General features: G+C 38.0%; 1 protein-coding gene across 4 annotated transcripts in view; it reads right to left on the bottom strand.

Annotated features, from left to right (window-relative positions):
* The window catches only part of LOC129768031 (mitogen-activated protein kinase kinase kinase kinase 5), a 44104-nt gene extending 29048 nt beyond the window's left edge, over positions 1 to 15056 (bottom strand). For 3 of the 4 annotated variants that reach the window (XM_055769393.1, XM_055769394.1, XM_055769396.1), the window contains exon 1: positions 14622 to 15055. In XM_055769393.1, the coding sequence (XP_055625368.1) occupies positions 14622 to 14732 (111 nt within the window). In that variant the 5' untranslated portion in view covers positions 14733 to 15055. Of the gene's footprint in view, positions 1 to 14621 lie in introns of all 4 variants that reach the window. The other variant, XM_055769395.1, reaches the window with a different exon arrangement.
* Between the last annotated feature and the right edge of the window lie 500 nt (positions 15057 to 15556).

Below are 15556 nucleotides of genomic sequence, written 5' to 3'. Positions count from 1 at the left end.
ACCAACGAAATTGCACAAAGAAAACATTGACCGGAGCATGGGAGTTGCAATCCATTCTTATTGTGCATGTTTGGCGATTCGTTTGAAAAATCTGTTAAAAAATAAAAACTACTTAATTGTTTGAGGTAAACATTGTTTTATTTTTCAACCTAGTTTTTAAGGCTTTTACACTTCGTCCGACGCTGCTATGGAGCAATTCCACGTCAAATCAGCCGAAAAACAACATATTTTGAGGCCACTCTCTCCGATTCCCTAAAACCTTTTACATATGGTCCATGTTAAGTCAGAGGGGAAATTAACAAGTTCGAGTTATCGATTGCATTTCGTAAGTTACCACAGTGGCCGAGTGGTTAGCGTCTCACATTATCATGCCGGGTGTTCGGGTTCGATTCCTGTTCTGGCCGGTTTTTTTTTTCGTCAAAGAAATTCCCTTCGACTTGCACTGTGGTCACGCGTATTCTAGAGCTTACCCCTCGGAATAAATTCAAGGCATGTTATTTGGCTTAAGCAATCTTAACTAAGTATTAACAAATGACGCTAGTTAATGCATACGTTGAGACGGCAAAAGCTCCACAGGGAACATTAACGCCAGAAGATGCTACCATATTCATCAAAAATTACATGTACAGCAAGAATAACGCAATTGTTTTAAATGTTTAACGAAAACGCCTGATACACTGCGTTTCATAATTATAGAACCACTTCATTTTCTGAGTTTTCTGAGATATGTAAGAAGTCGGTTGAATTGAAGTATATAGTGTAGGATATTATAACTATCTTCATTTATAAGACTGGCCATTTGAACTTTATTTTTGTGTCTAGGTGCGAAACATTCAGAACACTAAAATTCCAGTGTTTCATAACTACACCCAAACTAGCGTTGGCAGAAATGGCAGAAATGATGCCATTTAGTGCGCTGGAGAGTCAAATGCGCAAATAATGAGCTGTTTTAAGGTGAAGGTGGAAGCTAGCCACAAATGGCTGCCACAATGGCGCTCATTTCTTTCATCTCCCTCCCTTACCCCTCGCCCGAAAATCAATAATTTTGTGAAATAGTGTGAAGAAAATGATGCACACACTTCCCATCAAAAAATATTAACCGAAATCTAATCGATTACTCATCAAATATTAAATTTCCATCTGCCGTATCAAAGTATAGTGGAAAACGTCGTAAAACTCGAGCTAGTGCTCTGAAAGTTAACTTTTCATTTTTCAATTTTCCGCAATGGTTTCGTTTGTATTGGTGAAAACATCTTTATTTTTCCGACACTGATGCCAGACAACATCATTGAAACAGAAATAAAAACCACTCGATAAAATGTTATTCCTGAGTCATAGCGTTTGATGTCATGAAAATCAATAAAATAAAATTGTGTTGATATCAATACAATTATTATTTTTACGTTTAATGTTAACATAAATTATAGACATGTTTTAGCAACTTGAACATTGGTTAAGAAAGTTGTATTGCAGAGCTCGGAACACTGCCACGGCTGCCTATGCTTTCAAAAATAGTAAACGGAAAAGTATTACATTCAATCAAAATGCCTCGGCCAATGAAGAGAAGGGTTATGGCTCTCCAACGTGAGTATGTGAAAACAATACGATCAATGAAGGAAAATATTGAGGAATTATCAATATCGAGTTACTGTGCGGAAGAACTTGTTGATAACAAAGAGCCCCAATTCGCTTGTGTTATAAATTTGCTCATGTTACGCTCAGAATTTTTCTTCATATGCAAATACACCTTCTACATGTATATATTTATATTTGCAATTGTTCATACATTTAACTTCAGTATTGAATTATTATTTTTTTTTTTCAAATTTATTCTAAGACTCGTGTCAGTGAAGCGCCACACAGTCTGATAAGTGAATTGATCTATTTACGTACAAAGATCAAAACATACGAAAGAAATTCCTCTTCTCTCACAAACACTATTACCCCATTTTTACACATGGTTTTACCTATACTACTACAAAGGCTTGCTTCCACCTTCACCTTAAAAGCTTAAAAATGATTTGTATTTCTGCGTGCAGACATCTCTTTCTGTTTTTTTTTTCTCATTTCATTTGGGATTGTGCCAAAAAAAATCCATACGACGTCAATGGGGATCGAACCAACGCCGGCTGAAATGCAAAGCAGTTGTTCAACAAACACGTGATAATATTGCACCTGATTATAAAATGAAGTTGGGAAGTGTTTTCTAAGTGTAAAAAAGGAGCGAACAATATCTAGGCGGAATGCTTATTTGTCTTTTGTTTCGCTCACTCGTAATAATCTTATACTGCTGAACCATGTATTGTATAATATACTTACCAGTATTTGTGCTTACCAGTATTTGTGAGTCATGACATTTTCTGTTTCTGTAGAACCAGATGAAGAAACTCTCACTCCTTTACAAATTAACGTAAATTTCACATGAATTACAATAAGTTTCTAATTCGTAAATCATCTTTAGTTCTCGATCAGTTCGAATAACCCATTCGGGGAAGTTTCGACCAAGCTGCGGCATGTTGTAGGACGTATCTCATTCTGCGCAGAGGTTACTGGTTGTTTAAGCTCTCCGAACCACTCATACTGATTGTGAGCTGCATCTACTATTCGTACGATCACTCCTCATAAGTTCTTAATAGGGTTTTGATCTGGTAAACAAACTGACCAGTCCAGAATCTGAAGCCCCTATTCATTAAACCATGCCATAACTTCCCGTATTTTATGAATTGATGCCAAATTACCAAATGCCAAAAACAGAATTAAATGATTCTGATGTATTTCGTTGGACTTCTGGCTGTTCATTCGTGTTGATGGTAAGCTATCTAAACCAGGCGTTTTTGAGAAAATTCTCCAAAACTATAAAAATCCCATCTCAAAAACTGCGGGTCCGAAAATTAATGAGGAAGCTTATCCTATTGGTTTCACTATGTCAGGAAAACTTCTCTGATAAAAATAAATTCAACTTGAATAGAATATCTTCATATTGAAAGGACTTACGGAACGTTTCATATGATTTTTAAAATCGTAATTTTGCAGGCGGCAGTTTGATGGATTGCGGAAAATATTTTCAAAAACGCCTGGTTCAGATAGCTTTTCATCAACACAGTCAGAAATGCAATGAAGTACTTTAGAATTATTTACTTCTGACACAATTATCACTGTGATAATTGGGTAATTTGGACCCAATTATCACAGTGTTTTTGATTCAAAAAACAGAAGCTATTTATTCATAAAATCCGGAAGATCATGGTATGGTTTAATGAATGGGGGCTTCCGATTCTGGACTAGTAAGCTTGTTTACTAGATCAAAAGCCTATCAAGAACTTATGAGGAGTGATCGTACGAATAGTAGATGCAGCTCAAAAGCAGTATGACTGATTTGAAGAGCTTAAACGAGCTGTATCCTCTGCGTAGAACGAGATACACATTACAAAATGGCGCAGCTTGGCTGGCTGGGTTCATTGACGTTTATTTTATAAAGGAGTGAAAGTTTTCCCATTTGGTTCTATAGTTATGAAACACTGGAATTTAAGGGTTTTTAATGTTTCGTGCCTGGACACAACAATAAGGTTCAAATGGCCAGGGCTATAAATGAACATGGCTATTATATCCTACATTATATACTTCAATTCAACCAGATTCTTATATATCTTTCCACTCTAATAATATTTTGTTTATAGCGAATACCGTTACCTATTGTACACAGAAACTTCGTATACATTCGTGAAAAAGTTCACTAAACATTATAACTCGTTAAGAAAAAAATGTAAACTATTACGTAAACTAAAACGTACATTTTACCTCGATATAACGTACACATTTTCAAAATCCAAAGGATTTTTTTTTTGAATATAGATTTTCTTTCTGAAAAAACAATAAATAATCTGCATTTCGATATTAAAGTTTGATTTGTACTCTTAATCAATCCCGAAGTACAACTGTTTTGTGATTCCAGATTCTAGATGAATTAAAATTTCAATTTACAGTACGAAGGGAAACATCATGAGAAAGATCTCCGTCTTCTAGTTGAATTTTCTCATTAACCTTACTCAAACAGCAATACAATAAAGTAATATAAGCTACGTTTCTGAGTTCTTTATTATGCTTCGTTATAACGTACAATGCGATACAACGTACAATTTTGAAAGTAAAGTTTACGTTATATCGAAGTTACCCTGTATAATTTTGATTTGCACTTATTTATTAAACGGTTCTATCTAGCTTGGACCCGTTTGTTTGTGACTTTGTAACTTTGTCTGTAGCGCTGTACCACATTAATAGCAATTTAACCCTCTTCTTGCTGACCGATTGATTTGAAATTTGGAATACTTCTTTATCTCTGGTGTCATTATAAAACTGCGTATTCCATCATCTTGAAAATCCAAGATGGCGGCCGGTACAAAATGGCGGATTATATTTATATTTTCTCAAAATCCCATCAATATGGGTTTTCCCAATACCCCGTCAATACGGGTATCGAATGAAAGGGCTTGACCAGTAGAACACAGTTATTTATGGAAAATGCAAATCAAAAATGGCGACCACTACAAAATGGCGGATTACATATTTTCTCAGAACCGCTTCAATTATGTATCAAAAGAAAGGGCTTGACTAGTAGAACACAGTTATTTATTAAAAATGCTAATCCAAAATGACTGCCACCACAAAATGGCGCCATATATATATTTTTTTCAAAACCTCATCAATATCGGTATCAAATGAAAGTACTCGACTAGTAGAACATAGCAGATCATGAAAAATCCAAATCCAAGATGGCCTTTATAAATGGTCGACTATGTATTTTTTGCAATCCCCTCAATATCGGTATCAAATGAAATGATAATAGAATACAGTACATCATAAAAAATATTCCGAAGAAAATTAGGTAAGAAATAAACGTTAGATTTCTATTATCCACAGCTAGTTGTTTCATTATATACCCCACGATTTTATTTTAGTCTCATCATTGCCCTAGATTAATGAAGGAATGGATGTGATAACTATTAACTGCTACTTTCCTTATTATTTTCTAGCTTTTAGTCCATTAAATCGTTTAACTTAAAAAGTTTTTTTTACTTATTTTATTTTCTTGTTTTTAGTAAATTATCTGTACCATTAGTATACTTCTCTACAATAAAACCATAATTTTTTTTTTAATTTTTATTTCTTACCTAACTTACTTCGGAATATTAAGATGATGTCTGTATTCTATCAGTCAAATCTTTTTATCTGATAACAATATTGAGGGAATTGCAAAAAATACATGATCGACCATTTTATGGCGGCGACTTTTTCGAATTTATTTTTGTTTATAATGTAGTGTATTCTCCAAGTCAAGACATTTTTTAGCGGCGGCTAAATTGAATTTTCAAGATCATGGAAAACGCAGTTTTATAACGGTAGTAGAATTCAAGGTATGTTCCAAATTTCAGATCAATCAGGACTAAATTTCATTCAATGTGGGACAGCCCTACAAACACTCAAAAATACACACAAGCAAGACAGCTGAATAAAAATTATTTTTTTCGGGAACTGTGGCCATCTTGGATTTGTGGTGGTGGCCATTTTGGATTTGCATTTTTCATAAATAATTACTAGTCAAGCCATTTGATATCCATATTGATGGGTTTTTGAGAAAATATGTAATCCGCCATTTTGTAGCATCCGCCATCTTGGATTTACATTTTTTATAAATAACTGTGTTCTACTAGTCAAGCCCTTTCATTTGATACCCATATTGATGGGGTTGTGAAAAAAAAAATATATATATATATATGGCGCCATCTTGTGGTAGCGGCCATTTTGGATTTGCATTTTTCATGAATAATTTTATTCTACTAGTCAAGCCCTTTCATTTGATATCCATTTTGATGAGGTTCTGAGAAAATATGTAATCCACCATTTTGTAGTGTTCGCCATCTTGGATTTGCATTTTTCATAAATAACTGTGTTCTACTAGTCAAGCCCTTTCATTTGATACCCATATTAGCTATTCAATATAGAATTATGCTACAAATTGTTCAAAATTTCCTAAAATCAAAAATAAAATACTCCGCATAATCGAGTCTAAAATTCCGGATAATCGAGTCCGACCTGTATGTAGTAGGTTTCCGTGCTGTGGAGGCTGAGAGCAGACAAACGACCGCAAAGGTTTAATACATACAAAATTCTAATCAAAGATTAAAATGTAACAAAAAGGAAGTTCACATATCAGGCATACTAGTCAATTACTACAAAAATTAATGTTTCAACAAATAATCACCGATGACGATTTTGATGTCGTGTTTTGGCAGCGATCATATTCACGCTCTAGCTGCGTGTAGAATTCGTCCTGTTCGTCATCGGTGCTAGCTAGATGGGAGCTGATCATTCTTATGTTAAAGAAGTAGCCTCGCATCCTCTGTCTGCACATTCTTTCATTGATCAGCCACCAGCCAATCACCTGTTTCTGCATCTTCCCAATCACGATGAAAGCTGTACCCAGCTCGTGTGTTTTGTCGCAGCTCTGGTAGATGGTATAACTACCTTGAAAAGATCGCACAATCGAACCTTTCCCCGCACACCTCCTGCAATACTACGATGTTGAAATTGCGGGCTCTCAATATTCCGAAATAATTTGGGTACTCGCAAGAAAGTTAAGAGACTTACAGTTCCATATCCCAAGATTCCAATTTCTAGTCCGTGTTCTTTGCGTGGGTCTAGTCGGATTGCCCTGTCTCGAAATTCTTTGTGAATTTTCCTGTGCGTTTCATTTCTACGGATGGCTTGCAGGGCCTGCACCCTTAGTATATTGAAATTTTATGAATAGATATGAATTTTTGCAAAAGTTTGAAATTTGTGAAAATGAAGATATGAATTTTTGCAAAAGTTTGAAATTTGTGACAGGGAGAGGCGATTGTACCGTCGTCGAGTATAGACGTGATTTTTTTGCTCCGCGTTTATTTATTTTTTTTCGTCGTTCGTCATGGTTAATCGTGTTTCGGCTGAACTTGTTATAGTGTTAATTTGTGATCGTAAATTGTAGGTTATTCAGAAATTTGAAAATCGGTAACAAATCGTGGAAATCGGAAAGGCTGAAAATATGTTGTTTTTCTCTGAAATAATGTTTCATTTTCATAAAAAGAAAAAAGTGCGCGTCTACTTGTCGGTTCATTCTAGTTTCCGTCTGTGTTTTTGTGATGCGGCTTAGATTTTGTAGGAGAATATGATGGTGATGAGAGGAAGAATGTTTCGACAGAAGTCAATTTATAATTTTAATTTTTATGACGAATTCCTTTGAATGCATGTTGTGCTAACGGCAGAAAAGTTTAGCGTCATATTCGTTCGTCTTGTTCGTCGTCCTGTGCGTGTGTCATAAAAGTGCTCTCTGAAGTGTAGACAACACTTGGTCAACACGAACGCATATAATAAACAGCAGTGATATTATCACCAAGAAGAGGAGCAGTCCGCGGCCCAAAATTGAAAAAGATTCTAATAATGTGATAGTAGTGGTAGAGCGTTTTTATTTTGGTACGACAGCGAGAGAAATTGTGGTAGTAAGAGTGGGGTATCGGTGTGGAGAGTTTTTCGTTAGCCATTTAAGGGAGAGTGAGTGGAAGCGGTAGAAGGAAATATAGTCTCCTACGATACGTCATCATCGCATTCGTTCACCAGAGACTTTTTTCTATCCCTCTCTCTTTTTTTCACATGTATTTGTGGTTGAGCAGAGGGAGGTGATTGTTTTCTCAGCTTAGATATTTACGCTTTGTATAAATCACAGCGCTGCACTCTCTAAAATGAATCTCATGGCTCAAACAAAGACATCTAGAGATGCTCATGTTGAAAGGTATTGTGTAACTTATAACATAAAAATTTTAACGACTATAAACACATAAAGTAATTTATTTGTGAGTAATTTGATCCATTCATTACAACGCATATCAGTATAAGTGGGGTGAGACATGTTTTCCTTGGAACTTGTTTTTTGACGTAGGACTGCGTCTAACCGGAAGATGTGGGGGGTGAGATGGAGATCTAGGCACTGAACAAGTAGGAAAAAGTGCAAGATTTGGAACGCTTATAACTCGAGCATTTCTCAATAGATCGCAAAGGTTTTTGCATCAATTGATGCGAAACGTATCTACGCATCTATCATAACGAGTAACATTTCATTTTTCTTGAGATGAATAGTTGAATGGTTGTGAAATGTCAAGCATTGTCAAAGTGCACTGTGTGCCCATTTTTGATTGGTCCATTTTGTGCTCCTCAAGTCGAGCCGACCAAGGCGGGCAACCGGAGCAGCAGCGAAATAGAATGAACCACGATTGGAAAGGAAAAAGAGGGAGATGAACGAAACATTGGTCGCAGTCTCACACATGCGTAGTTCTCGAGCCGGCCAGTCGGCTTGGGAATCCCCGCTCCGCTGCCGTAGCGATCATTCTCATTCGAGCCGTGCACCACATCGGTTCGCGTCGCAACGCATCAACAAGCCAACCCAGGCAGCCATGTCTGGACATGGTAAGGGAGGAGAGGTGAAGGGAAGGGCGGGATCCCGCTCGAACCGTGTTGATCTGGAATTCCCCGCAAGGGTGGCTGGGCCGAGCGCGTTGGTACCAGTGCACCAGTCCACCTAGCCGGCGTTATGTGGTTTCGGCCGCCGAAGTGATCGAGTTGGCTGGCGGGGCTGCTCGCGACGATAGGAGGACCCGCATTCGGAACGGAACACATTCGGTTCGGTGAACACCAAGACAACAACAGGCAGTTGCAGCGAGTGGCGAGTGGCGGGCGCAATCGCAAAACGGCGGCTGGTAGTAGATTCCATTCAAACAGGCATGTCACAGGCTGGATGCGAAGAAGTTTTCCAACTGTGAGAGCTGTGGCGAGTGGCAGACGCAATCGCTAAACGGAGGGGTTTAGCCGAGCAAGATGGGGATATCGAGTGATAACAAAAAAAAACTCTTTAGATTGAAGATAATTTTGTGATCCTGAAAAGGACCCTTTTTAGCCTGCATGTGAATCCAACGAGCGAACAAATCGTAATGAATGTATTTTTTTGCCATCGCTGCCTTTTAACGCTCATTCGTTCGTCTCGTTGGACTCGCCCCTCCGGCTGAGTCTGCCGATTTCTCTCTATCCTGTGAGCGTGTACCGCTAGAGTATAAAACGCGCGGATCCCAAAAAAATATCTCATTTTCTTTCAAACCGTAAACCAGTGTGGTTGTACGGCATCGTTTAACATCGCATCGCGAAAACAAGCAGCAACGTGGACGTGTGGACGTAACAAAGGAGGAAATGTTAAGGGAAAGGAGAAGGCTCACTCGAACCGTGCAGGTCGCCAGTTCCCTGTTGGTCTCATTCACTGATTGCTCCGCAAGGGTAACTAGGTCGAACGGATTGGTGCCAGTATACCTAACAGCGATTGTAGAGATAAATGATGATAACTGATGTTGAAAATTGACTGACGTCAATTTCTGCATTGCATCTGCATTGCATAGAGAAATAACTAAGGAGCAACACGATGAGCTATGTATTTCCTGCTGCTCTGTTATTATTTTAAAGGACTTTAATCCGAAGGTCATCCGTCCCTGTATTTACTGTTGGTTTTTCAGAACGCTTATAGCTCGTTTATTTCTCGACAGATCGTAGAGTTCGTCTCCAAAATCTCAGTTCTTTTTCATTTTTATTTACTTTGTTTGCGGAGACTACAAATCTTACAATTCATTCTTCTCCGAAACCACAGCTTAATGTACGGTAATGTGCACAATAGTGAAATATATGATAGTGAACGAGTTGATGACCACCTGTGCATTCCCTATCACAGCCATAATTTTGATTGTACGATATGTGTATACGCCGAAAGATGCCCGAAGTTGAACATTTAATAAGTACAAAGCCTTCAGAAAAAAATCAACAATCAAGTTTGTGAAAAAACGCAAAAACACAACACCAAAGGTTCTTTTCAGAACCCCCAGCATGTTCATGAAGAGTGGACAGTGGACTAGTCCATTTTTCAGGTAGATAGGAAGAAAATAAAACAGTATATTTAGGATGTATATTTGGCAAAAGCTGTCCCCTTTGTCCTACGTCACTCCGGTTATGTCACCGACATTACCCACCCGTCTTTTTTCACCTGACGACATATTTGTTTCGGGATCTGTGCGGCCGATTCAACTAAATTTTCTTCAGCGGGTGGCGCTTATTCGATGTATTTTTTTTATGGAGTTTGAGAAAATGTACGTGCAATTTTAGAGGCTTTTCTCGGTTTTTCTCAAATTTCTCAAAAATAACTTGATTGCAGCGTACGTGCAATGAATAACATAATATATGGCCTCGATTGATTTTAGGGATCCCAAAGATAACTCTAGCCATTCGCGATAGAAAGTAGGAGCGATAATTGATAGAATATATGAATTTCTCTCTATTACCTTCTCAGGTTTCTCAAAAATAACCAGGAGAATTATTTCGATGATACTTTTCATTATAAATAATAGAATATCTAGATTTATCCCGGCAAGGTTACCCAAATATAACACACCGTCATAGCGATTGGATTTAGGTAGAAAGCGCGTGCGATAAATAAATCTTTTTCTTGAATAACGTTCCTAGAGGAACTTTGCCGTCTCAACGTAGTGTTACTTCCGTCATTTTTATTAGTACTTAGTTGAGATTTCTATGCCGAATAACACGCCTTGAATGCATTCTGAGTGGCAAGTTATAGAATACGCGAGACCACAGTGCAAGTCGGAGGAAATTTCTCTGACGAAAAATTCCCCCGACCAGAACGGGAATCGAACTCGAATCCCCAGCATGTTAGGTGTGACGGTAACCACTTGGCCACGGGAGCACGATAAATAATAGAATATGTAGATTTCTCTCGGTTACCTTCTCAGGTTTCCTAAAGATAACGCGGAGAGGTATTTCGATGAAAAGTATGTGCGATAAATAATATAATATATAAATTCCTTGGATTTGCCAAAGATAACACTCCGCCGTCGAGATTGAAATAAAAGTATATGCGTTAAATAATGGAATATACAGTCAGTCCAATTAATTTGACAGGTTTCATAGGTCATAGGATACCTAACAATAATTTCTGCCTTGAGTCGTAACACGAGATTTAGGATTTTCGTTTTGTAGTGTAGTCAATAGTTCGCGTTCACATAATCACATCACTTACCACAGTGAATCCTGATTATTACCTTTCCCTACTAACAACTATCCTTTCCATGGTAATCGCTAAGGAACCACGCTACAGAGGCGACCCTTCTGGCCTTCGGGCGGCGATTATCATACTAACATTCCTTTCCTTCCCCTGGTGACTGTAAGGACGTGGCCGGCGTCGTTATTGACCATTTAAAGCTCGAATCACCGAAAATTGCACAACGAGAATGATTTGCTAGTCCCAAGCGTTATTCTGTGTGTTCTTTGTGCAATTTGGTTGGTTCAGGTCAATCACGGAGAGCAACTACGAATTGTACAGTCTACCCAAGCTCAAGCTCAAGCTCAAGTTTGAAATTTGTGACAGGTCACCTGTTCGTTTATGTTGTTAGTGGTTCTATCTCTACCCACGGCATTAAAATATAGAGAAAAAAGGCAAAACACATCTATAGGAAAATTAAATAAGCTATTTACGGATATTTACACCCAATTGATAAAAATAAAACCTAAATGAAACGAAAAACAAAATACAATTAATAAAAGACGAGTTAGCTAGCGGGGTGGAGGAAATTTCGGCCTGAGAAGATCGGACTTGCTTGACACACGAGATAGAGAAGAGACGTGTTCGATTCATCACCTATTAGCACCTGTCTGAAGAGTTGTGTTCAGACCCACTGAATAAAACGTTCGAGTCCATTAGTGCGGGAGTTCTATAGTACGCGTTAACAGTGATTGTGCCGATAAACGTAAATTCCGGAACATCCCGGTATCGACCCGAAAGACGGAGCATTCTTATATCCAACCGGGACAATATTACGGTCAGCAGCTGGTCCAGAAGAGGCGGAGAATACTGCGATACAGAACACCCCTAACCAGGGCAACGATCCGGCCTGGAACTGGTCTAGCAGACTTTTAGTCAACTTTTAGTCTAAATTTTCTTGCAAATTACATTGTCACAACATCATTTGCCTACACTACTTTTCCTAAAACATACATCGAATGTATTTTTCAGTGTTTACTCCTTTCTTGTTGTATTGCTGACTATCCAAGCGAGCTAACAGTAACCATTCCAAGCTACAGTGCTATTTTGCGTGTCGAAAATGGTAATTTCAATATTTTGCTAATAATTGTTATCCCAAAATGTCAAAATATACAGGAGAAATATGGTATGCCCCGTTTCTTAACAAAACATAATAAATCGAGTCATTGTTCACTAACTATTTAGAAAGGGTCACTTGACCCGGTGTGGTAGGAATAGGTATACATGAAACATTGGTAGGTTTAGTGTTAAGAAACGTAACATAAAAAATGGAATCTACATACGATTCTACATGAAAAACTAAACAACGTTTTATCGTTGGACTAACCGTTTTCGAGAAATAACCATTTTTTATAGTGAAAATGATGTTAGTGAAATTCCTATACGAAGTATACATTTTCTAATATTTTTTTTTTCTGTATTATAGTGACTTTCAACGTTTCTGGCTGGTTCGTCACTTTTACCTTCCATTTTGGAAGAATGTCGGGAGTGAGAATTGAACTCGTGATCTTGAGCGTGAGAAGTATGGATGTTACCTCCACGCCAGATCGGCTCCACAATATTTTCTAATATTTCACGAACATGATTTAAACTACACTGAAATCTTTTTTTACGCGTTTTTTTAAGCGATTTCATTTTACGTGGATTTCGGAATTTACACGGTTTTTTTTACGCGGCACGTATCAACCGCATAAAAATTGAATATGCTAATGTGACTTTGAATTGAATAATTGATGTGACTTTTTACGAAATAAGTTTGTATTGTATCACAGATTAGTAGTAGTTGAGAAATAAAACGAGATACAGATATCATGATTGTAGCATGCAAAAAAAATCAGTTAATCAATTGTTAGAATATGGATTGCATTTTAAACTAATAATTCATTGTTTGTTAGATTTTTACTCGGATTTTGATCATAAGTACCAAATTTCTAAAACAAATCGGATGATCGGGTCAGCGACCGGCTTATTTGGAGTGGAATTACTCCATAATAGATAAAAAAAAGATTAATAGTACAGTAAAACCTGTGTCTGTGCGGTTTTTATGCGATTTTTTTGTGCAATCCTTATCCCCCGTACAAAAACAAGTTTGTCTTCAGTGAAAATGATTTCTATTGCCTAATGAATTTATACCAATGTTGCAAATCATCAAAAAAATAAAGGAATGACAGCCTTCCTTCAATTTACCAACATAATCCTTCATCGTTTCGTTTCTTTTAACCCTTTGCATCTCGAAGCCTTTTTTGCTTGCGCGAATCAATAGCTCGAAAAGTTATCAGCCAAATTAGGCAAACATTTCACAAGTACTTTAGAAACATTTACAAACGAACACAAACGTATTCAAATAATGAAATTTCATCAATTTATTTATTTATATGTCAAAAACGAGAAACATTGAGAACTATGTAATTAGTTGACACTTTAAATCAGCTAGTTGTTGTAATTAATTGTAATATATCGTCAAACGATTGAAGAACAACTATTGCCAAGGATATTGTGAACAAGAGGTCACAAAACGTTTGCTTCACATTTATGGCAGCCCTTTCCGCTCACAATCAGCTCCTCCACAGAAATCATTTATAGTTTTATATTTCCACGTTTCCAGTATATATTCCAAATTTACAATATAACTGGAAAAAGATTGTAGCAATTTCACACTAGCATTAGTAACAATAGTCATGCAATCGATAGGCATAGGAATACAGAGGAAAAAAAACAACACAAGATGAAACAGCAGACACAACGACAATATCTTGACAACGAACACATTCATGTTACATGTTATCACATTTCATCAAAATCCAGCCAGATAGAGAATGCCAAAGCTATCTCTTGTAGAACCACGTACACAAACTAAATAAATAATAATTTTCTTATCTGTCATGTGATAAAAAAAAGCCGATCCGACACACAGCACTAAATAGCGAAGCAGCCGGAGAAGATTCAGAAGAAACAAAATTACCCCGCTGAATAAGGGATTCACGCAAATCAATGCCAAATTTATCTACAACATACGTGAACAAGGGCACAGAGCCGGGCAATTTGCGCTGCGACACTCTGTCGCACTCGAAAATGCACTTTCAAATTGCAGTATTATTATTAGTATTATCATAACACGCAGACCGCCTCGTTTCAATTTTCGTGTTTGCTTTCCACATGAATGTTTACTGTTGTTTGCCTACATATCGCCGCTAATTAAAACCTCTTTCGACCCGACTTCGTCTGCTTGCTGTGCGGAATCTAAACCATCTCCTGGTTCCCCGGGGATTGAATATCCAAGCAAAGTTTGTTTCTAAAATTATCATCACCAGGAAGACTAATTATCGACCGCAGACGACTGACTGGCACACCGAGAGGGTAACAGTGCGAGCGAGGCACTTCCAAGGCACACCATCTCATCACCTGCTGCTGGCGAAGAACAAAGGGGGACAACGTTATCGCCACTTACCTTGTACACATCGCCATAAGTTCCGGAGCCAATCTTGTGGATTAGCTCGTACTCGTCCTCTGGATTGCGGCGTGAGATTCCGGAACTCAATAAACTGGTTGCGTGGGCCATTCTGTCAACATTTTTTCCTGCTCCTCGCCTCCAGCCAACCTGAAGCAGCAGCAGCTTTTCTTGTTTTTGCAAATACCTCTTCCTGGTTTCGACTGTTGTTTTCGCGTTTCTCACGAATTATTCGACTACCGATCCGAGCAAACTGCGATACTTGGGGAAACTTGTTCACTAGCCTGTGGCCACGGGGCAGCAGAAACAGCAATTAGCAGAAATTGTTCTACTCAATTTGTTGATTTCGCGTTGCACTTCTGCTCTACACCTCTTCTTGCACATTCGCGAATGAAATTTTTTCATCTGCTGGCTAGATGTGATGTGTTTTGACGGTTGAGCGCTGTCAGATGCTAATGGCAAAGGGAATATCGTCAATGGGTGAGGCTCTCTGACGGATTGGTGTCCGGGCTAACCGAAGGGGAATATGAAAGAAATAAAAATATACAATAGAGAGGCAGATAGTTTTTCGATGCTCAATACGCTTGACTTCTTCATTCTGCAAAATCGGTCAGTTTTTTAACAAATTCATGTTTGTACAGTTTTATAGATATTTACTAGCGTCCTTTATATTAATACTCAGTTGAGATATCGTATACCAAAAACACGCCTTGAATGTATTCTGAGTGGCAAGCTCTTGAGTACGCGTGATCACAGAACAGGTTGCATGAAATTTCTTTGACGAAAAAACCCCCGACCCGGACGGGAATCGAAACCGGACCCCAACATAATAATGTGTGACACGAACCTCTCGGCCACGGGACCATTTTACCCGCACGCCTAGCCAGTTAATACAACTTAAAAGGCACTGGTGAATACGATGGGTAAATGTTCTA

Source organism: Toxorhynchites rutilus, chromosome 2, assembly GCF_029784135.1.
Source record: "Toxorhynchites rutilus septentrionalis strain SRP chromosome 2, ASM2978413v1, whole genome shotgun sequence".
NCBI lineage: Eukaryota > Metazoa > Arthropoda > Insecta > Diptera > Culicidae > Toxorhynchites > Toxorhynchites rutilus.
This window is presented reverse-complemented; position numbering and strand designations above follow the sequence as displayed.